We start from the raw sequence: 22,573 nt of genomic DNA, 5'->3' as shown, positions 1-22,573 counted from the left end.
AAGTTTATATTTACGCGTTTTATTGCACATATATTTGTTCTTGTTAGTGTAAAGTCATATTTTAAATTTTATTTTAACAAATTGTATTCACGCCGCTACGTTTCCTGCGGTCCAGAGAGATGCATGACAAAACTTGCTGATTCATAGATTCGCATTTCGCACTAGGTTTACAAATAAATAATTCACTATACAAGTCTTCGTAGATATCAGTCAGACGAAATAGTTTTATATGCGCTAGAATAACAATATATAGCACAAATGGAATGTGTAATCGGTATCTGTGGTAAAGACTTTGTTCTTTGTGCATCCGATACAACATCGGCACGAAGTATTGTGGTCATGAAGAGAGGTGAGTTTTCAGCTTTCGGCGAGTAGGGCCCTAGCTTTACTATGTTAGTAATAGTACTAATACTAATAGTAATAGTAATACTTATAGTATGTATAAAGTTCAACTGACTGAGTATGCGTTTTACAAATGTGTTTGTTCTATATGAGTGCTTACCAGCTTGCATCCTAATTCGATCAGTGCAAACTGCAAAGACGTTTTTACATCGAGATTCGTGGACATTCTACGCCTACGGTGAATCACTAAATTTCACATTTCGATTTTGTTCACATGTGACATGACTTATTATTAATATTAATAATAATTAATATAATATTACACTTGTTTACAGATCATGACAAGTTATTTAAGATCGGTCCAAAAATGGCACTGATGGTCACAGGAGAATCCGGTGATACAGTGGAGTTTGCAGAATACATTGCACGCAACATACAGCTGTACAAGATGCGAAATGGTGCGTTGCCACAGTACTCAGTAGCATGGTTGGTGTTTGCGGTGAGAATGAACCGTAGATATCAACTGTGCATAATTGTGTGTAAACAGTGTAATGATTAATGACTAATAAAGTTCAGCACCATAAAAAAACCATAACATTGTAGCATTGATTTTGACTTCATTATAATTTATCTTTTGTAAAACTAGATCATTATTGTCCATGAAATAATGTGGTGTTGGTCCTTGTTAATTTCAGGATATGATTTGAGTCCAATTGCTGCTGCTAACTTCACACGGAAAACAATGGCAGACTCGTTGCGTAGCAGGGTAAGACTTGATAGTGCTTGTAGATAGACTAATAGTAATAAGTAATAACATATACAAACAGAATCTGGAATGGTATCATAACACACACGTACACGCGTACACACACATATTATATTCAAGTATCACGTGTAATAGAAATAATACAGACAGGATTTAAAGGAAATAAGGTGACTTCCAAACATTCACGAATTTGTGCTTTCAGAATGCCTACATGGTTAACCTGCTGCTAGCTGGCTATGACGAGGAGCAAGGCGCATCCCTGTACATACTCGACTACTTGGCATCTATGCAGAAAGTGCCGTATGGCATACACGGTTATGGCTCATTCTTCTCCCTCAGCATCATGGACAGATACTACAAACCTGGTAAGTAGATTGCACAGGGAGTTGACATGGAAGCGGGAATGTGGAAATACGGATCAACGGAGATTTTTGAGGTTCACGTGAGCAAGAAAGTTTTAGCTGTAATCCATCACCGAGTGTAATTATTATGGCATGCATCTGAATAGTGGTTCTATGAATTTATGTAGCATATGCATGAATTATTACCATGTCTTGTTTCAGATATGTCAAAAGAAGAAGCTCTGATACTGGTCAACAAATGTATAGATGAGGTGAGTTTTTACTGGCTGTGTGCATGTAATAGTAGCTGCAATGTAGAAGACACTGTTTCCCCTGGCCAAAAACGTCTGAGGTGGTAATTTTTTTCGAGGGGGGGTGTATGTGCGTGTAGAGGTCCTAGCAAAGTGAGCACCACAGGTTGTTAACTGGTTGTAAAATTTGTGAAAAAAAGGTGCAATTTGGTGCATTCTAAGCTGTTCTGAACACATTCTATAAGGCTATTGCATTTTAGTTCAATACAGTGTAGTTTGGTGATGGAAGAACAGTGAGGCGGTGTTGGACAAATTTCTGTGTGGCGGCTGAGAATTTGAGCGAGGCGGCCCGCCTCGCTTGTGTCGATGCAGGGGAAACACTGGAAGATATGACAAAACTTTTACTATAGATAAATGCGTGCATGTATCATTTCATTTGTCTTGCAACTGTTACAACATATTGGATGTGATGCGAGGTGCCACCAGGTGGTACTTGTAGAAAACATGACTCGTAGTCATATGAATGCTTGTAGGGGTAAAATTAGCTTGAAGGTGAATTTCTTTTTGGTCATTCCTGTAGATCCAGCACAGATTTCTTGTGAGTCTGCCGACATTCCACATACGGGTCATAGACAAGACTGGGATTCACGACTACCCTACGACAACTTCAGTAGCAAGCCCCATGTCTTAGTAGCCACATGGGTGCAGGTAGACAGTTCTTTTACCACAAGACATAGCAATGGAAACTGACACACAGCGGGTGGTCACAGATGGCTTGTGTTGTCCATCTGTGTAACTTATTTTGGGATTTACCATGTGTTGTGTTCCAACATCAAACGTTGGCAGTAGAACTGTCGGTATTGCATGCGTCAATTCAATGGATGCTGTGACGTTATGCAGTGTTGAAAACTTGCATTTTCTCAAAGAAACATACAGTCATTGCTGAAACCCTGCTTATTGTTTGGTAGGCAAGTTAACCTGCAGTGGGGTTTGCACTGCAAGTATGCATTGTAGTTATTGGGAAAGCACAAATTGTCTATATACCAGTTGATGAGTAAGTTTTGCGAGCTGTACTTTTGTAGCAATGAGAAGGAAACAATGGAGACCTCATGCAAACACGAACCAATAGGTTTAATATTTGCATAAGGTGTGCGATGATGTGAACTTGACACGGCAGGTACATTTACCTGATGTAGTGTGAACATGTGCTGCAAAGAAAATCAGCAGCTTTCATGTAAACAAAGCGATAATAAAGATTATGAAAGAAGACGTCTTCTGAAAAATTTATTTCATCTAATTTTACTTCCATTTTCTTGGAATATACACGTAATGGGTATCAATCAATATTTTTATTGACGTTACCCGATTATGCAAAACTAAAGCAGCATGATGCATTCCTATACAGATGTACATTTGTACAGAGAATTGACAGGAAAACAATATCCTTTCTAAAAGACTTGTTACATTCTTCGTTACTAAACATTCAACTATACACATTATGTGCCATTAATGGTTTCCAATTCAAGCTAACGTAAGGAAAATAAAGTCCTCTCTTAGTATAAAATTATAATCTACACTATGAATACTTATGACAGCGTTCTGATATTTGACACGATTTCACTGACACTAAACAATTGAAGGTCTACGAATAAAGGAATATACGTGATTATGAATAATGCATGGCTTTTATTCTATTTAGTCCACCTGCTTCTGCAGCTTACCACAACTGCTGTTGCTTGTTAACTATAAGGAAAGAGTGCGGAGTAAGCTACCTCAGCTGACTCTCTATCACTAACACTGGCCTGCCGCCGAACAGTGCATTGTGACTAATTTGTTAGATTATGACGTTGGACAGAGAGATGTCGGTAACATAATGCTCACGCTTGCCAAGTGCTGTACGCTTACTAAATGTAATTAAACATAGCACTTGACTAAGCTATATATAAGTAAACAAACAAGTGTATATGTCATAAAAAATGTCATTTTCATAAATGAAATGGCAAGACAGGTAAATTTCCGATGTCAACACCGGGAAGCCATCCTCTCATCTAGTGCAGATACCCTGTAGACGTGCACCTAACTCAAGGAGAGATGAAAATCACACGTGATCTTCGGCTCCAACAGCATCTTGGCTGGCGGCCTTGTGCAGCATCCAATGAACCCATCAACACTGGTTTATCGAAAAGACCCTAAAATATACTCTTACATAAAATAAGTTCATGCACACCGAAGGTTTCATGTCAGCATTCTACAGAATAAAAACTGCCAGTTGACCTCCATGACCTTGTGGCCTCCACAGCGACCTTACTTTCTGCTCTTGCTACGAGCCTGGGAAACCCTGCCTCTGGGGAGTTTCTCTCTGGTAGATGCTTCATTGAACAACGAAAAGGTGCACTGCTGTTAAGGTGCATAGCTGTTCATGTCTGACCATACCATGTAAATTTTAATTTTACATAAATTTTACATACCTACTTGTATAGAATGCTGCAGTTCAAACATATGGTAGAACTTCCCAATACACATGGAAACATAATGTGCACATTTCAGAAAATATCATAGCACTGATTATTTATAACATGGTCACAGTCTCAAGCAGTCGTGGTGTCACACACTCAATCTCGGGCACAGTCAGGATCCAGCATACAGTCACAATCTCAGACACAGTCACAATGAAGGATAGAGTCACAATCTCAGACACAGTCACAATGAAGGACACAGTCACAATCTCAAACACAGTCACAATCTCAGACACGGTCACAATGTCCGACACAGTCACAACCTGAAACATACCATGACTATGTCTGAGATTGTGACTATGTCATACTCATAGTCACAATCTCAGACATAGTCACGGTCATGGTTAGTTTGGCAGCGTAAAAGGATATCTCGTGATGTCGACTTCATACTGGAGAATTCCCGATAAGATGAACTCTGCTCCAACAACGGGAATGTCGTTATTTAGTGCAGTCTCGCAGTGCCCTCTGTCATCCTCACAGGATACTACCAGAGTCTTCTCATGGCCAGTCCTGGGCATATCTGAAACAGATCATTACATGCAGCTACTAACTAACACACTGATATGAACAACTACACAATGAGTATACAGATATGATATGAACAACTACACAATGAGTATACAGATATGATATGAACAACTACACAATGAGTATACAGATATGATATGAACAACTACACAATGAGTATACAGAATGATATGAACAACTACACATGAGTATAAGACCTATGAACAACTACACAATGAGTATACAGAATGAATATGAACAACTACACAATTCAGCATACAAGATATGATATGAAACAAACTACACAATAGTATACAGATATGATCAATGAACAACTACACACATGAGTACGACCAGCAAAAAAAATACCACGGACGGCAAGCAGTTTCCTCCCGTCAGCTTTCAAAGCGGCTCTGCTAACAACAATTACGAGAGCGAAAATTCTTGGAAGATACCCAGAAAAAATCGCTCCCGCTGCCGCCGGCAGCAGTTAGAAATTATTCCGACCCGGAGCCCAGCCCACAAGTTTTTGCGGGCATTAACATAGTTTTTATATCGCCAGGGCGTTAAATATCTGGGAGTGGGGCACGACCAGTGACACCAGACACGCGCGTAACCAAAGAACTGTTACTGAATTCCGTCACTGATTGGTAGAAAGTAACTATTTTATCTCAGTTAGATATCTAGATAGCAAGCAAACTCTATATACTTAAAAGATTCTAGGCACTTGTAACTTTGCGGTTGTCAGGCAGCATTGACTAATGCGTCGGGATACCGTGCGACGGGGAGAGAAAATACGAAATTAAACCTTCCCAGAAACTCCCGCCATTCCTAGAGAGCCAGTACAAGTCTTTTAACAATACTCAAAGTAACTAAGAACTCGACTCTGTAAGTTCTGAACTTGCTCTAGTCGATGTAACAAAAGAAGTTAAAATGAAAAGAAATGAAGTAAAAAAAAAACTTGAAAATAAACCATACCATCATTACCATGAGTATAATCTGATTTCCTGTTCTTTTGTCATGTTACCTGACTATGTGTACTGTTAGTGATGTCGTCTGTGTGAATGAAATTGAATAAGAATGTGCATTGGTTTCTTAGCTCGAGATGAACTGAGATAAAAAAAAAATCTACGAAATGTAATGGTTGCCGATCTTAAAACCACTATGTCTGATACTGGTGCTGATCCGTACGCCTGAAGCGCATGAATGATATTAGAGCAGTGCATCAAAATTATAAAAATAATTTTAACAAAATCATGCCTATCGAAAAAGTAGCTCTGGCCAAGCTAAATAGCTCCCCAGTAAAAAAATTACGAGAGCTTCTTTCTTTCATTACAAAATCAAAAAAGAGCTCTCGCTAAAAAAAAAAGTAATTTTTAGGCCTGATACAGGACCTCATGAACAACTACACAATGAGTATTACAATATATAAACAACTACACAATGAGGTATACAGATAATGATATAACAACTACAACAAATGAGTACACAGATATATATAACAACTACACATATGATATACAGATATGATCATGCAAAACAAACTACCCACAATGAGTATACAAGATATATCATGAACAAACCTACACAATGAGTATACAGCGATATGATATGAACAACTACCACAATGAGATCAATATGATTGAACAACTAGCACAATGGAGTATACAGATATTCGATATGACAACTACCACAATGCAGTATACAGAGTATATTGAACAACTACCACAATGAGTATACAGACCATATGAACCAACTACACAATGAAGTATACAGATCATGAATGAACATACACCAATGAGTATACAGATAATGATATGAACAACTACACAATGAGTAAGCCAGATTATGTATATGACAACTACACATATGAGTATAACAGATATGATATAACAACATACCACAATTGAGTATACAAGATATATATGAACAACTACACAATAGTATCAGACCTATGAACAACCACCCAAATGAGAACAGCATATATACGTAACAACTACACAATGAGTATACAGATATAATATGAAACAACCTACACAATGATGTATTACAGATACTGATAATGAACAATACACAATAGTATACAGCCTCATGAACAATCGACACAATGCAGTAATACAATATGATTACGAACAACGACACAATGGTATAACAGATATGATATGCAACAACACACAATGAGTTACAGATATGATTATGAACAACTACACAATGAGTATATGCAGATAGATCATGAACAAACTACACAAGAGTTTACAAATGATATATGAACAACTACACAAGTGAAGTATACAGACCTATGAACAATCTACACAATGAGGGTATACAATATATACGAACAACTACACAATGAGTATACATATATGATATGAACAACTACACAATGAGATCAAGATATGATATGAACAACCTACACAATGAGTATACAGATATGATATGAACAACTACACAATGAAGTATACAATATTGCATATTACAACCTACACAACTGAGTATATAGATATGATATGAACAAGTACACAGCGTGAGTATACATATATTATGAACAACACACAATGCATATACAGACCTGAGAAACAACTCACAATGAGTATACAATATTTGATATGAACAAACTTACACAAGAGTATACAGATATGATATAACAACTACACAATGAGTATACAGATATGAATGAACAACTACACATTGAGTATACAGTATGATATGAACAATCCTACACAATGAGTATACAAGATGATGATGAACAACTACACAATTGAGTATACAGACCTATGAACAACTACAAAATGATATAACACATATGAATTGTGAACAACTAACACAATAGTATACAGATATGCAGTATGAACAACTACACAATGAGTATACAGACCTATGAACAACTACACAAGGAGCTATACAGCATCAATGATCATGAACAACTACACAAATGAGTAATACAGATTGATTATGAACCAACTACACAAGAGCTACACAGATATGATATGAACAACTACACAATGAGTTAACAATAGAATGAAACAACTACACAATGAGCATACGGATATGATGCATATGACAAACGACACAATTCAGTATACAGACAATATGAACAACTACACAATAGTATACATTGATTGCAACAAATCGGAATCAGGAATATATGCAACAACTACACACATGAGTATGACAGATATGGATCATGAACAACCTACACAATGAGGTATACAATGATCCTATGAACAACTATACACAATGAGATATCAGATTATGATATGAACAACTGCTACACAATGCAGTATACATATGATGAATCGAACAACTACACAATGAGTATTACAGATAATGATATGAAAAACTACACAATGAGTATACAGATATATGCAACAAACTACACAAATGCAGCTATACAGATATGATATATGACAACTACACAATGAGTATATACAGCATATGATATTGAACAACTACACAATGAGTATACAGCTATCATATGAACAACTACACAATGAGTATACAGATATGATTATATAACAAACTACACAATGAGTATACAGACCTATGAACAACTACACAATGAGTATACAGATATGATATGAACAACTACACAATGAGTATACAGATATGATATGAACAACTACACAATGAGTATACAGATATGATATGAACAACTACACAATGAGTATACAGATATGATATGAACAACTACACAATGAGTATACAGATATGATATGAACAACTACACAATGAGTATACAGATATGAATAAACAACTACACAATGATATACAATATGATATGAACAAACTACACAATGAGTATTACAGATATGATATGAACAACTAACACAAGAGTATACAGATTATGATCATGACAACTACACAATGAGTATACAGATAATGATATGAACAACTACACAATGAGATATACAGATATGATATGAAGCAAACTACACAATTGAGTATACAATATGATATGAATCACTACACAATAGGTAATACAGCATATGATCATGAACAACTACACAATGAGTATTACAGATCCTAATGTAACAACTACACCAATGGAGTATACAGCATCATATATGAACAACTACACAATGAGTATAACATATATGATATGAACAACTACACAATGAGTATACAAGATAGTGATATGAACAATCTACCACAATGAGTATACCATGATTATATATGAACACACTATCAATGAGTATACAGAATATTATTATGAACAACTACCAATGCAGTATACAGATATGATCATTAACAACTCACAATGCAGTATACAGATATGATATGAACAACTACACAATGATATACAGATATGATATGAACAACTACACACATGAGTTATACGATATATTCTGGAACAACTACACAATTGAGTATACAGATATGATATGAACAACTACACAATGCCATATACAGATATGATATGAACAAACTACACATATGAGTATACAGATATGATTATCGAACAAACTACACAATGAGTATACAGCATTATATATGAACAAGACTACCACAATGAGTAATACAGATATGATATGAACAACTACCACAATGAGTATACAAGATATGATATGCAACACACTACACAATGAGCTAACAGATATGATCATGAACAACCTACACCAATGAGTATACCAGATATGATATAACAACTAACACAATGAGTATAATAGATATGATATGAACAACTAACACAGATGCAGATACAGATATATATGAACAACACACAATGCAGTATACGAGATTAGATGATCGAACAAACTACAACAATGAGTATACAATGACCTATGAACAACTACACAATAGAGTATACATGATAATGATCTGAAGCATAAATACACAATGGTATACAGATATTAGATATGACAACTACACAATGAGTATTACAGATAAGATATGAACAACTACCAATTGAGTATACAAAATGATATGAACAACTACACATATGAGTATACAGATACTGATATGCAACAAACTACACAATGAGTATACAACCTCATATAACAACTACACAATGAGTTAACAGACCTATGGAACAACTCACAAAGAGTATACAATAGTATTGAGAACAACTACACAATGCAGTATACAAGATTATTAACAACTTACACAATGAGTATACGAAATGATGAAAACTAACAAGATTACGAGTTAACAACTACACAATGAGTATCAGACTGATGATAACAACTAACAATGATTATACAGATATGAGATGAACAAGGCACCACCAATGATATACAGATATGATATGAACAACTACACAATGAGTAATACAATATGATATGAAACAACTACACAATGGAGTATAATATTTATGATATTAACAACTACACAATGAGTATACAGATATGCGATATGAACAACTACACAATGAGTATACACATATGATGCATGAACAACTACACAATAGTATACGATATGATATAAAACTTACACAATGAGATATACAGAATGATTTAACAACTACACAATGAGTATACTAGATATGATATGCAACAAACTACACAATGGTATACAGATATGATATTAACAACTACACAATGATATACAATATATATGAACAACTACACATATGATATACACATATGATATTAAATACAATGATATACGTAGATATGACATACACAATGAGTATACAGATATGCATCATGAACAACTAACACAATGAGTAATACAGGATATGATAATGAACAACACACGAATGAGATATCACAGAGATGATATGAACAACACACAATGCAGTATACAGAATGATAGAACAATACACAATGGAGCTATACAATATGATATGAACAACTACACAATGAGTATACAGATATGATATGAACAACTACACAATGAGTATACAGACCTATGAACAACTACACAATGAGTATACAGATCAGGAACATAATAAATATAATAATAGATTTACAAGCTTTTTCAGTAAAGCCGGTCTTACCATGTAGGTATATGCCACCGGCACACTCTATAATCTCGCCCATTTGGTCGGGCGTCGGTACGACACCAGGGGTCACGTGAATGTTATAGCCAGTAAACAGGCCCCTGTCTGCTGCCGCTGAGAGCGTTCTAGCCAAGTTAAACTTGAACTTCTTCTCTGCCTGGGAATCCTTCACAAGGTGAGGGGTGTGGTCTGAGCGGAAGTAAGAACACATGCATACAAACGCGTAAACCATATACAGAATATCTTCAGTTATTGCCCAAATTCCCAGAAAGTACAGCTTTATAACTAAACTAACAACCAACCACGCTATCCAATTATTTTTTTAGTCGGCTGAAATGAGGAATGATTCGCAGATATAACTGGGGTCCCGCAGTGAAGGTACCTACACTCACCAAGAAACATGCCAGCACTGTTGCTGTTCTCTAACCACTTGCGGTTCACGATCGGACGCCCTCTGGCAGCTTGGCAGAGGAACTTTGATGTGCGTCTCACTTTGTCGGTGACGAGGTGTGTGCAGTCATTGATGGTATCAACAACCTCCCCTCCTAGATGCTTCACAACCTGGCAGTAACACAGAGAGAGTCAGTTCGTGTACACACATCACGACCGAGACTGGACTGTGTGTGTGTGTATGTGTATGTGTGTGTGTGTGTGTGTGTGTGTGTGTGTGTGTGTGTGTGTGTGTGTGTGTGTGTGTATGTGTGTGTGTGTGTGCGCGCACGAGTGCTTGCGTAGGTGCATGCGTGTACATACGAGGCAAGTCATTCATTGCCCCCCTCCCCCTGCGACCTGTGTGCAAACTGATCTAACAATGACTGGCTGCAAACTCTTCTGCTTCCATCGCGACCTTCACTGACCTTCTCAAGTCTCGCAACGACGATTCCGGTGAACAGCACTCGGGGCTTCTCCTGATGCAGCGTAGACCGGCGCAGCGATGGCGACGACGCATTGCCCCGCCTAGCAGATGGGCTGTCTAGTGACAGTCTATCCGCACGAGTTGACCGCCGAGAGCTGCGCTTCACCTCCTGTGTCAACATGTTAATAAAATGTAACCTTAACGAAAGTCATTGACGCGGGAATACATTAATTGAGCGGTGTTTACAAGGTTCCAACTAACGAGAGAGACCTATCATCTGCATTGATTCTAAGTGATTCCCAGTTGATTCGAGACCTAGTCTTTAATGAAGTTACATAAAAGAGAGAGCAAAATAGAGAGAGAGAGAGAGATAGAGAAAGTGAGGGAGAGTGGGTAGATGTAGAGAAGAAGTAAGAGCATGGTGAATAGAAACCATCTGAAGCATCACTGGTCTTTATTGATACAACCAATGTCAATGACAATTTGTTATTATTCACCCCTGATTGCACTTCCACAAGAATGTTCGGATATTTCGCGCCATGCATCACCTGTCCAGCAGTTGTACTGCCATGACTGCTCTGCTCTGTCTCTCGTTCTCCTTCTTCTTCCACTCTGCTTGCACTGTCTTGCTGCTGCAGCTGCTCAGATTCAAACTATAAATGAATGAGATACACATACAGGCTGCCACACACAGCTGTTGACTGAGGCATCAACTACAAGCCAATCACAAACCATCCTAACATGAGAGGCGCCGTTTCTACTACTGCCTATTATTTTATACCTATTGTCGATTTTCATCCCATTACATACTTCAAAACCAGTCACTCAAAATCAGCCTAAGTAGTGCACAGGTGAAACCAAAATTTACATGACAACTTATGCTCTAACACTTTAACCTACTGACCTATCCACCGGGCATGAGCAGGTAACTCTAACCGATCTTTGATGGGATTGGAGGTGCTAATAGACAATGCTTGGCAATAAAGTACCACAAAGGCGACAATATTGGGCGCATGGTTGAGAAACTGCAAACCGGTTTGGTTTGACCAACTTAGTAATAATATCAAGGGAGAGCGTGGTTACTCATGTGAATCGAGATGGATAGGTCAGTTAACGTTGCTAGTGCGTGAACATCTAACCCGTTACTCAACGTAAGTTCTTTACCTGACTCTTCGTTGGTTTTCCTCTCTTCCTGGATTCCTGCGAGGAGCTGCCTGCATCCTCGAGCTCAGCAGGGTTCTCGGCTTTCCCCGACGCTCGGCGAGTCGTGGCTGCTCCTCCCGATGGCGCGGGAATGGCGCCCTCGCGCAACATGGTGCTCTCGTCCGCCCGGCTGGGAGCGGCAGCACGGCCTCGCCTCGCAGGCGAACGATTCCTCCTAGAAGAGCTGAGGGTTTCCGTGGTCGTACCGGGATCGGTCTCCCGGCCCGGCTTCCCCTCAACCTCCTCCTGCGCAGGATGCTGCGTGGCGTCGGTGAGCCGCCGTTGTCGCTTAGCGCCGCCAGCCGTTGCTGCGTCGTCGACTCGCGCGGCTATGGTACGCTTGCGCCCCCTACCCTCGGGCTGCTCCAAGTCCCCGTGGGACGCACCCGCCTGTGCGACGCTCGCTTCGATTGCTCCGGACGCCTCCGCCTGGATACGTCCTAGCTGAACTGCCTTCAGGGTGCTGGCTGCTTTTCTTCCCCTCGGTTTGCCGAATGGGACGTCTGGTTGGCTAGCGGTAGTCTTCCTGCCTCTGGTCACGCGTGAGAGCACACTAGCCTGGCTGTCAGTGGCTTCACTCAAACGGGCTTCGCTAGACTGACTCTCCTCCTCCTTAATAACAGACGCGTTTCTTCCCCCGCTCGTTGGTCTGCCTGCGATGACCTCCCTGCTCTCTAGAGTCCTCCTTCCTCTGCTCGCACGCTCCGACCCGCTCTCCTGACTCTCCGCCTCGCTCGTTGGTCTGCCTGCGATCGCCTCCCTGCTCTCTAGAGTCCTCCTTCCTCTGCTCGCACGCGCCGACCCGCTCTCCTGACTCTCCGCCTCGCTCGTTGGTCTGCCTGCGATGACCTCCCTGGTCTCTAGAGTCCTACTTCCTCTGCTCGCACGTGACGACTCCTGACTCTCCGCCTCGCTCGTTGGTCTGCCTGCGATCACCTCCCTGCTCTCTAGCGTCCTCCTTCCTCTGCTCGCATGTGACGACCCGCTCTCCTGACTCTCAGCCTCGCTCGTTGGTCTGCCTGCAATCGCCTCCCTGCTCTCTAGCGTCCTCCTTCCTCTGCTCGCACGTGACGACTCCTGACTCTCCGCCTCGCTCGTTGGTCTGCCTGTGATCGCCTCCCTGCTCTCTAGCGTCCTCCTTCCTCTGCTCGCACGCTCCGACCCACTCTCCTGACTCTCCGCCTCGCTCGTCTCGACTGCCAGCGAGTTTACTTCGCGCGCCTCGCTCGTGTTGTGCTCCCGTGGCGTCTCGGAATTCCGTCTTCCTCTCCTCGCGCGCAGCGACACCGCCGCAGACGTATGTTTACCACCACCTCTCGTTCTGCTTGGCCGAGGTTTGTCGTCACTATCGGAAGCCTGCTCGAACGTCGCCTTTTTCGGGGACCCTACCTCGGGGGTTTTCACCGTAGCCTCGCTACCTCGCATCGTTCTTACTTGCGATTCCTCCTGAGCCTCTCTTCCTCGCGTCGTTCTTACTTGTGATTCCTCCTGAGCAGCTAATTCATGCGTTTCTTTCACGCAAATAGGCGAACCCTCGTCCAGACTCTCGGAAGCTTGCCTACCTCGCGTCGCTCTTGTTGGGCCTTCCAGCTGACTATCTGCAGTCTTCCTCCCTCGCTTCCTCCTCGTTGACCCCTCCATCTGAATACCTGCCATGTCCGTTACTGATGGGGAACTTTCCTCGTTGCTTTCGGAAACTTTACGTCCTCTGGTCCTCTTAGCAGGGATCGGCTCCTCACCCTGTGCTGTCTCCGATTCTTCCACGGTGATGGGTAACCCTTCCTCTTGATTCGCCACAGCTTTTCTTCCTCTTCTGTCCCTAGCAGGGACTTCTTCCTGTCTCTCTGTAACCTTTTCACCTTTCACCCTCTTTGTTGGGACCTCTTCCCGACTCTCTGAAGTCTTCCTTCCTCTTTTCATCCGCGCTGGGACCTCTTCTTGACTCTCTGCAACATTGCTACGTCTTGTTCTCCGTGCTGGGACCTCTTCTTGACTCTCTGCAACATTGCTCCATCTTGTTCTCTGTGCTGGAACCACTTCTTGATTCTCTGCAACACTGCTCCTTCTTGTTCTCCGTGCTGGGGCCTCGTCTCTGGTCTCTGACACTTTCCTCCCTTGTCTTGTCCTTGCTGGAGTCTCATCCTGATTATGCAATGCCTTTACTGCTTTCACTGTATGTAATAAGCTCTCTTGGCTGCTTGATGAACTAATATCAATTTTCTCACCCTCCTCCTCTTGGCTCTCTGCAGCCTTCCTTCCCCTTGTCTTCCTTTTAGGAATGTGCTCCCGACTCTCTGATGCCTCTCCTTCTCTGACCTTCCCCGCGACGTCCCCTGCTTTGCTCTCTGTTGCCTCCCTCCCCCTCGTACTCGCGATATGTGTGCCATCCTCTTCCCATTTGTCGGTGGTTCCTCCCTGTGAGCTCCTGTCTGGTTGGTCACTCACTTCCGTCTGTTGTTGAGGTTCTTCCACATGCTCTTCTTTCTTTTGCTCGATCTTTGGGTCAGCCCTTTCCAGCACCACTACCTCACGGTTGTCCTTGGTCTCCGTCACTACGCCAACTTCCCTACTCAGTTCCTCCCCAGCGTTGGGCTGCTCTTCCATGTTGCTGACATCCGATGTGAGGCTTGGCACAGCGGCGCGCCGCCCTCGACCGGCCGGCTTGGGGGTCGATGCGCGCCATGCCTTCGCAGCCACCGTCTCACGCCGCGTTCGAGTCGACTTCCTCACCGCCACTTCCTGGCTAACCTCCTCCGCTGCGTGACGGAGGAGCCTTCCCTCACCCTTCTTCCCCGAGTCATCGCGGAGTTCCTCTCCCACGCCCGCTCGATCGCTTTGTCGCGTCTGCCCGTCGTTAGCGGCGATGGCTTCCCTGCTGGCAAAAGTGCCAACGCGACTGGTGGCGTCCCCTGGTGGGCAGATCGCTGCGCGCATTCTGGTGATTGTGTGAAGCCCCGGGAGAGCCAACATCACCAGCGTCTCGTCGGATGAGCTCTTGTCATGACAACTGTCCTCCACCACCTGTAAGACACCGGAAGTCAAGTTAACGAGTTGTAGGATATCTAGGACGTCCCAGTGTCAATCGGCAATGTCCGAGAAAAGTGGGGAGCAGCGATTTATTCCAGGGTGTGTACACCTAATTGCAAAGCATTTCGAGTTTTTTCAACCTATTTCAGTTTCCGGGAATTATAAGGTTCATTTTCTAAAAATGTTCTTAGCCAAATACAATCTTCATGCCTAGTAGTAGTATCATCCAAGCAATGATCAGTGAACAAACTTGCATGAAGCAAAGATTTCTTGTCTCTCTACTCAAGACCAACGACCAAATAAACATAAGTTAATTTTCACAGATATTGTAAGACCAAACAGAATTTCTACCCTATTTTCCAGGATTTCCCAGATCTGACAAATGGCATTTTAAAATTCCAAGACTTTTAAAAACTCATGCAAACCCTGTATTCACACCGGCATCCCACTGTTCTCAAGCATCTCTCTGTAATTTAAAATTTCATGTCTACCATTTGTGGGGGAACCTTAGAATAAACCTGGAATAACAAACCCTCCTTATTGCTCACTGAATAATGCCACCTGTACTTTCCACCTGGAATCCGATAAACAATAAGCATGTCACTGTTACAACTGGGATAGTACTGCTAAATTTCACTAGTCCACACCACACAATTGTTGTAGCTAGTACTAGTAAACCTGTTATACTATTAGTGATTATCCACGTGCAGTTGCAAATAATTGTCTAAGATAATGTTTATACTTGGACCTACCTCGGTGTCAAATCCGTATGCTTGTGTCTCAGTGTCACCGGTGGCAGCACCATACGCTTGTGTCTCAGTGTCACCGGTGGCAGCCCCGTACGCTTGTGTCTCAGTGTCACCGGTAGCAGCACCGTACGCCTGTGTCTCAATGGAGACAGGCTCACGAGGAACAGCAAAAGTCTCCTTAGTCACGTCAAGCTCCTGTCGTTTAGGGAGGCTAGAATCATCTGCAACCTATAGAAAAACATGTGCAGTAGTCAGCAATCAGGAAAACCCTCGTTCACTCACACTTATCTAAATATCCCTCGACCTACACCCGAAACATGATATTTTCCCCTTATGCATTTACTCAACTAACTCATTTGCTCATTTATCAGTAAGCAATAATTTCATATTTTTAATATTAACATATATATAAAAAATAGTATTAATATTTCATCATATTTAACTAGTTTTATAATTATTAATTATTTTATTTTATTTTATTTTCAGTTGCAAAATATTAATAACATATTTAAAATATTTTAGAAGCTCGAGCCTAATCAGCTATACAAACGATTCCATGCAGTTTTGCATGCAAACTGCAGATATTGACCATGGATGGAATCTCACCCTTTCCTCGTCTGTCTCATCGCTATCATTTTCTGTGCTGTAAGCCTGTGTTGCTAGATCATGACCCTCATCCTCCTCTTCCTGCTCCTCCTCCTCCTCCCGGTCGGCTGGAAGTTCCCCTTCCCGTTTCTCCTCGTTTTGTCTTCTGGGCGCTTCCTGTTTGACATCATCCCGCCTGGCAGATTCCACGGGACCTCTCCTGTTACCGATGATGTTCGCCAGAGGAGGAAGCATGGAGACGTCATCATCATCACTGCTGTCATCGCACATAGTGTCAGCAGTCGCGGCGCCCGTCTCAACCATGGTGCCAGCGGTCGAGGCGCCCGTCTCAACCACGGTGCCAGCGGTCGCAGCGCCTGTCTCAACCACGGTGCTATCAGTCGCAGCGTCTGTCTCAACCAGGGTGCCAGCAGTCGCAGCGTCTGTCTCAACCACGGTGCCAGCAGTCGCAGCGCCTGTCTCAACCATGGTGCCAGCAGTCGCAGCGCCCTTCTCAACCACGGTGCCAGCAGTCGCAGCACCCTTCTCAACCACGATGCTATCAGTCGCAGCGCCAGTCTCAGTCACAACGTCAGCACTCGTTGCACCAGTCTCGGCGATCGATGATTGCTTGTCTTCTACCTCTGCAGTTGCTTCTACAGTGCTGCCCTCTTGGGTGGCGTTTGCTTTCGTGATATTATCTGCATCTTCTTTGAACATCTGAGTCTCAACTACAAGGTCTCCATTGCCAAAATCTTGAGTCTCAACTACAACGTGTCCATTGCCAAAATCCTGAGTCTCAACTACAAGGTCTCCATTGCCAAAATCCTGAGTCTCAACTACAAGGTCTCCATTGCCAAAATCCTGAGTCTCAACTACAAGGTCTCCATTGCCAAAATCCTGAGTCTCAACTACAAGGACTCCATTGCCAAAATCCTGAGTCTCAGCTATAACAAAATCATGGGCGGGGTTATCTGCCTCAGGGATGGCATCCCCATCACCAACATTCTCTGCACAAGTAGCTTCGAGTCCAGTTGTATCGGGGAAGCTTACAGGAGCATGCTGCATCTCAACACTAATATCCGCAGAGGTAACCACTCCACTTGTCGCAACAAGACCAGCTTGCGGCTGCTGCCTACAGGTGTCACCACCGTCAGCACGGCTTTCGCTAGTTTGCACGTCGTGGGCGCCGACAATTTCACGCTCGCCTCTCTCTCCCCTAGCCGCTTGCATCTGCACAACAGCTGCAACGTCATTTCCTGGTCCCTTCTCTCCCATTGAATCCATCGGCTTCCCTTCGTTTCCCTCAGCGGTGATCGTTTCATCAGCGCTCCTCTTTCCATCCTTGTATTCCTCCTGATCTTGTTTACGACTCACGCTCTCCGTCGAAGCCGCAGCTGTGTTGGCATCCGTCTCTCCCGGCACGAGCGTCACGTCCACGTCCACCCCTCCTTCGTTCTCCGCGACCTCTCCTCTCTCCGCTGTGCCCTCGCCTCCGCCACTCTCAGCTCCTTCTTCCTCCAGCTGCGTCCCGATATTCTCCGCATGAGGGACAATGGCGTCGCCGTGATCTGTGGGCGCCACGTTCTCCGCGTCATCGTTACCTTCGCTGGTCCTCTCACTGTTCTGCTGATCTTCGCGCCGGTTGCCGTGGAAACGTGATGCCTCCTTGCCGACTTGCTCGCGAGGGCTCTCCGCACGCAGCGCGGTGGGAAGCTGCGGCGATGCTTCCTCGTTGCTGGCTTCATCAGAATCGGCAACTCGCGCGTTGTCGTCGTCGTTCGCACTCTCCGCGCACGGCCGCTGCAAGTAACGCAACCGCGATGTCAACCGTTTACACACGCAATAGATACGTCTGCGACTGCCATGTCACATTATGTCACATACTTAGCCCGTTGCTTTAAGATGAGAGACGGAGAGATAGAGAGAGGCAGAGAGAGATATAGAGACAGAGACAAAGTGAGAGAGAAAGAGAGAGACAAAGAGGGACAGAGAGACAGAGAGGGACAGAGACAGAGACAAGAGGCAGAGAGAAAGAGCAAGAAAGAGAGAGAGTGAGAGAGCGAGAGAGAGAGAGAGAGAGAGAGCGAGAGAGGAGAGAGAGAGGAGGGGAGAGACTGAAAGAGAAAGGACGTATGAGTAGAAAGCTCTGACTGTCCCCAGCAGTGCCACCGCAGCCATCTAACGCACCTGCGTTTCAGCGGCAAATAGCAGCGAGTGGTCGGTCTCACTGTCGCCGCCGATACACAGCTTCGTGGGAGCATCAAGTATCGACAGATCGTTTTCCTCAGCCTCCACATCCGAATCCTCCACCATGCTGGGAAACGCCTGCGTCGGTTGCTCGAATACTGTGCGAAAGAAGAAAGTAAACTCGATGTTATGGACATCGTCTTCAAGTTTCCATTCCCTGCTCGCTGCACAACGTGATCAGATGATACAGCTTAGCACCGCCGCATCGTAATATGACCACATAAGCACCAAGATGGAGGAAGCTGGAACTTAAATTATCTTCACCATATATACAGGATTAACACATTTCAGCTACGATGTGCTTTCAGTACTAACGCCTTACTTCTGTCAGCTGACAATAGTGCTAGACATATCACTACTCTTTACACCCACTAGTTTACTTGCTATTACGTGTATCATACATCACAACTCATAACAAAAAGCAAAAATCACCAGATATGAAGCAAAATATAGAGAAAAATAGTAACAATAAGGGTACCATCGTGTAGCTGTTTTGCGAGAAGGTTAGAGCGTGGATCACTATCAGACAGCACGACTACATTCCCTGGTTGCCGATAAGGCGTGTCCGCTACAAAGGTCGCCCCGTCTTTATCTACGCTTGTTCTCTGCTCAATGCTGCTTCCTGCTGAACCAGATATTGGCCCCGTGCCATCAGACGCATATGCCTAAATCAGAGTGAGAAAAAAGATATGCAAGATATCAGATGATTTTAATCTCATTATTATACATGGTTCATACAGGACTGAAATTTTTTCCAAGGACCTTTCAAGGACTTTTCAAGAACATTTTATTGGAAATTCAAGGACATTTTATCAGAATTCATACACAGAACAAAACATACCTGGATTAATTTAATAACCCCATTCTTAATCACTGCATGTCACCTCTGAAACTTACCTGGATCACATTAATAAACCCTTCTAAACACTGTCACTTCTACAACATACCTTGATTTAATGACTGATTTTAGTGACTTACTGTAATTTGTGATCATCATTTAACTGTCTATCGTGTCTATAGCTTTTTAAGCTCATTTAACGCAATTTTTATTGAGGTTTGCACATTATTGATGGTACAAAATTTCTTTTTATTACAGGCAATGATTCTTTCTAAAAATTCAAGGACATTTTCATAAAAATTCAAGCACTTTTCAAACACAAAATCAACATTTACTAAATTCAAGTACTTTTCAATGACTCCCCTCAAATTCAAGGACTTTTCAAGGACTGTGCGAACCATGTTATAGTAGGAGGCACATCGAGTGAATTTAATGAAAAGTATTTAAGGTTTCCTGTGCCAGCTTGCTTTACTAGTGATTTTCTTCTGTGCAACCTCCCTTTCTCTGTTAAAGATTTAGTGTTGTTACCTGTGTTGGCTGGAGATAGACTTGTGAATCTAATGCTTGGAGTTCTTTAGAAGCAACAGAGGTGCCACCTGGTGGTTGCATGTTGAACATAGACTCTGAGTCCGTTTCTGACTCGCTACCAGATGGAATCCTCTCCTGACAATGCATCGGTTTGGAAGACAATGCCAGAGAGAATGATTCTAACTTCCCGACAAAACAAGTTTAACAGCATGGAATTGTGAACTAAGCCTAGTACCACTGAATTTCGAACTAACATTCCGATAATGTGATTGAATTATGAACTCGCAATTACAGTATGAAATAGTGAACTGGTTCTCCAATGTATCAAGACATTTAACATTAGAAACATGCAACAATGAATATGATACTCATGAAGACAAAGCATCTTATAAACAATAACCTTGCTTAGCAGCTGGAATTGAGATGTGACATCGGCAAAGGTCAAACCGTCATTATGTTGCAGCTCATAGCGTACCCATGGCTCTAGCGACAACTGGAAAATAATAATACATGGGAAAATGCGTCAGCCGCACACAAAGATTCCGTAAAATAATGCAACAGCAAATAAAGGATATGTGATCAGTTATGGTTAAATAATATAATGAAAACGAAGTTCTTTTTAGCTTGATCAAAAAATCACTGATATCTAAGTCTGATATGGCTGACTGAGAGTTTACAAACTCGCTGCAAATTTATTTCAACTTCCTCGTCATTCCTTTTGATTTCCATTTGCCAAGCATTCTTTTATACATTCCTACAGAATTTCCTAAATAGTATGTGGCTCTTCATGCACCTAGTGCTCAATGTATTAATTTACTAAGTGCTCAATTATCAGATTATGCTAGATCCTGTAGGAGCATTCGAAATGCCTCACAAAATTATATAAAGTCAAACCTTCATAATTGGAAAACTTTTACAGAGTGGAAAGCTGCCTATAAAAGACACTTTTAGCATTGCCATTGAATACCTCTCATTTACAGGTTTGACTATTTTTCACTCACATCGCGGCGCTTGGTGCGGTTTCGGCTGCCCATGTCATACAGCACACAGGAGCTGCCATGAATCTCGATGCATGCATGTTGTTTCGACAGTGGCTTTACCGGAATGTGCACATCGCATTTTTCTGCAGTACGACCTATGACGTTTTTGCCTGGAAAGCACGAATAAACCGGCAATTACACACAAATGATCCAGTGTTGGATCGTCAATGATCAAACTCGACACCGTGTTTGTGCGATCTAGACGGTTTCACAATGCACTATCTAGCTTGTATTGTATTTGTAGTATGTTTCGCTTGCCTAAAAAGCCTCAAGAACTGTGCCCATTAATTAAAGTATCATAGTACCTTCATATATGGGTATAACTGTTGCCTCAAAGCCAGATTTGTGTTTATGAACAATCAAGTTTCCAACCTGGAAGTAAATTGGCAAAAATTATTCGACTTACAGCATACACTACAGTCTACACTGCACAGTCAGTGATAGTGAGTCACTGACACTGGCACAGTCAAAGTGACAACTGTACGTTATTTTTATTTTCATTTATTTATTTAGGCAATTAACCATCATATACAATACATAGCATACTTTTACAATAAAATTCTGAATTCATAAAATTGGATAACTATCAACTCATCATTATCAAGGATATATTATTATTAATTATTAATATTATATACGCAAAAAGCTAGATACAATAATGTAACCCAAACACAGGATAGGTTGGACACTTATTGAAACACAGGATAGGACACGTACCTATCATGTGTTTGGGTTACATTATTGTATCTAACAAAAAGCATGACTAGCAAGTTTGTTGTATAAAGAATTGATCATATGAGCACTATGTCTCTTTGGGTTTTTAAGTGCAATTA

At 42.1% G+C, this 22,573-nt stretch overlaps 2 protein-coding genes across 7 annotated transcripts in view; one reads left to right on the top strand and one right to left on the bottom strand.

Annotated features, from left to right (window-relative positions):
* The first annotated feature begins 97 nt into the window (after positions 1–97).
* LOC106804690 (proteasome subunit beta type-2-like) lies at positions 98–2,969 on the top strand. Its single transcript, XM_014805972.1, has 6 exons — positions 98–349; positions 678–800; positions 1,038–1,108; positions 1,311–1,473; positions 1,672–1,721; positions 2,281–2,969. Exons 1-6 carry the CDS (start codon positions 259–261, stop codon positions 2,389–2,391), a joined length of 609 nt encoding a protein of 202 aa, XP_014661458.1. The 5' UTR covers positions 98–258; the 3' UTR covers positions 2,392–2,969.
* A 2-nt stretch (positions 2,970–2,971) lies between these two features.
* The window catches only part of LOC106804689 (mediator of DNA damage checkpoint protein 1-like), a 20,948-nt gene continuing 1,346 nt past the window's right edge, over positions 2,972–22,573 (bottom strand). The window contains exons 2-17 of one of the 6 annotated variants that reach the window (XM_014805970.1): positions 22,046–22,112; positions 21,702–21,850; positions 21,101–21,193; positions 20,701–20,835; positions 19,813–19,999; positions 19,275–19,432; positions 17,106–18,887; positions 16,503–16,727; positions 13,480–15,744; positions 12,685–13,386; positions 12,069–12,173; positions 11,522–11,689; positions 11,057–11,225; positions 10,662–10,853; positions 4,586–4,736; positions 2,972–4,089 (exon numbers count right to left, since the gene is read on the bottom strand). In XM_014805970.1, coding sequence (XP_014661456.1) covers positions 4,005–4,089; positions 4,586–4,736; positions 10,662–10,853; positions 11,057–11,225; positions 11,522–11,689; positions 12,069–12,173; positions 12,685–13,386; positions 13,480–15,744; positions 16,503–16,727; positions 17,106–18,887; positions 19,275–19,432; positions 19,813–19,999; positions 20,701–20,835; positions 21,101–21,193; positions 21,702–21,850; positions 22,046–22,112 — 6,633 coding nt within the window. In that variant the 3' untranslated portion in view covers positions 2,972–4,004. Of the gene's footprint in view, positions 4,090–4,585; positions 4,737–10,661; positions 10,854–11,056; positions 11,226–11,521; positions 11,690–12,068; positions 12,174–12,684; positions 15,745–16,502; positions 16,728–17,105; positions 18,888–19,274; positions 19,433–19,812; positions 20,000–20,700; positions 20,836–21,100; positions 21,194–21,701; positions 21,851–22,045; positions 22,113–22,573 lie in introns of all 6 variants that reach the window. The other 5 variants (XM_014805968.1, XM_014805967.1, XM_014805966.1 and 2 more) reach the window with 5 other exon arrangements.

This window comes from Priapulus caudatus, unplaced genomic scaffold (assembly GCF_000485595.1).
Source record: "Priapulus caudatus unplaced genomic scaffold, Priapulus_caudatus-5.0.1 Scaffold83, whole genome shotgun sequence".
NCBI lineage: Eukaryota > Metazoa > Priapulida > Priapulimorpha > Priapulimorphida > Priapulidae > Priapulus > Priapulus caudatus.
The sequence above is the reverse complement of the archived record's forward strand: the minus strand, read 5'-3'. Positions and strand labels throughout refer to the sequence as shown.

Bases quoted from the DNA above. Each gene is read 5' to 3' on its own strand.
- LOC106804690 (XM_014805972.1), top strand. From the start codon at position 259: ATGGAATGTGTAATCGGTATCTGTGGTAAAGACTTTGTTCTTTGTGCA. The intron at 350-677 runs GTGAGTTTTCAG...ACTTGTTTACAG, and splicing joins TATTGTGGTCATGAAGAGAG to ATCATGACAAGTTATTTAAG. The intron at 801-1,037 runs GTGCGTTGCCAC...TGTTAATTTCAG, and splicing joins GCTGTACAAGATGCGAAATG to GATATGATTTGAGTCCAATT.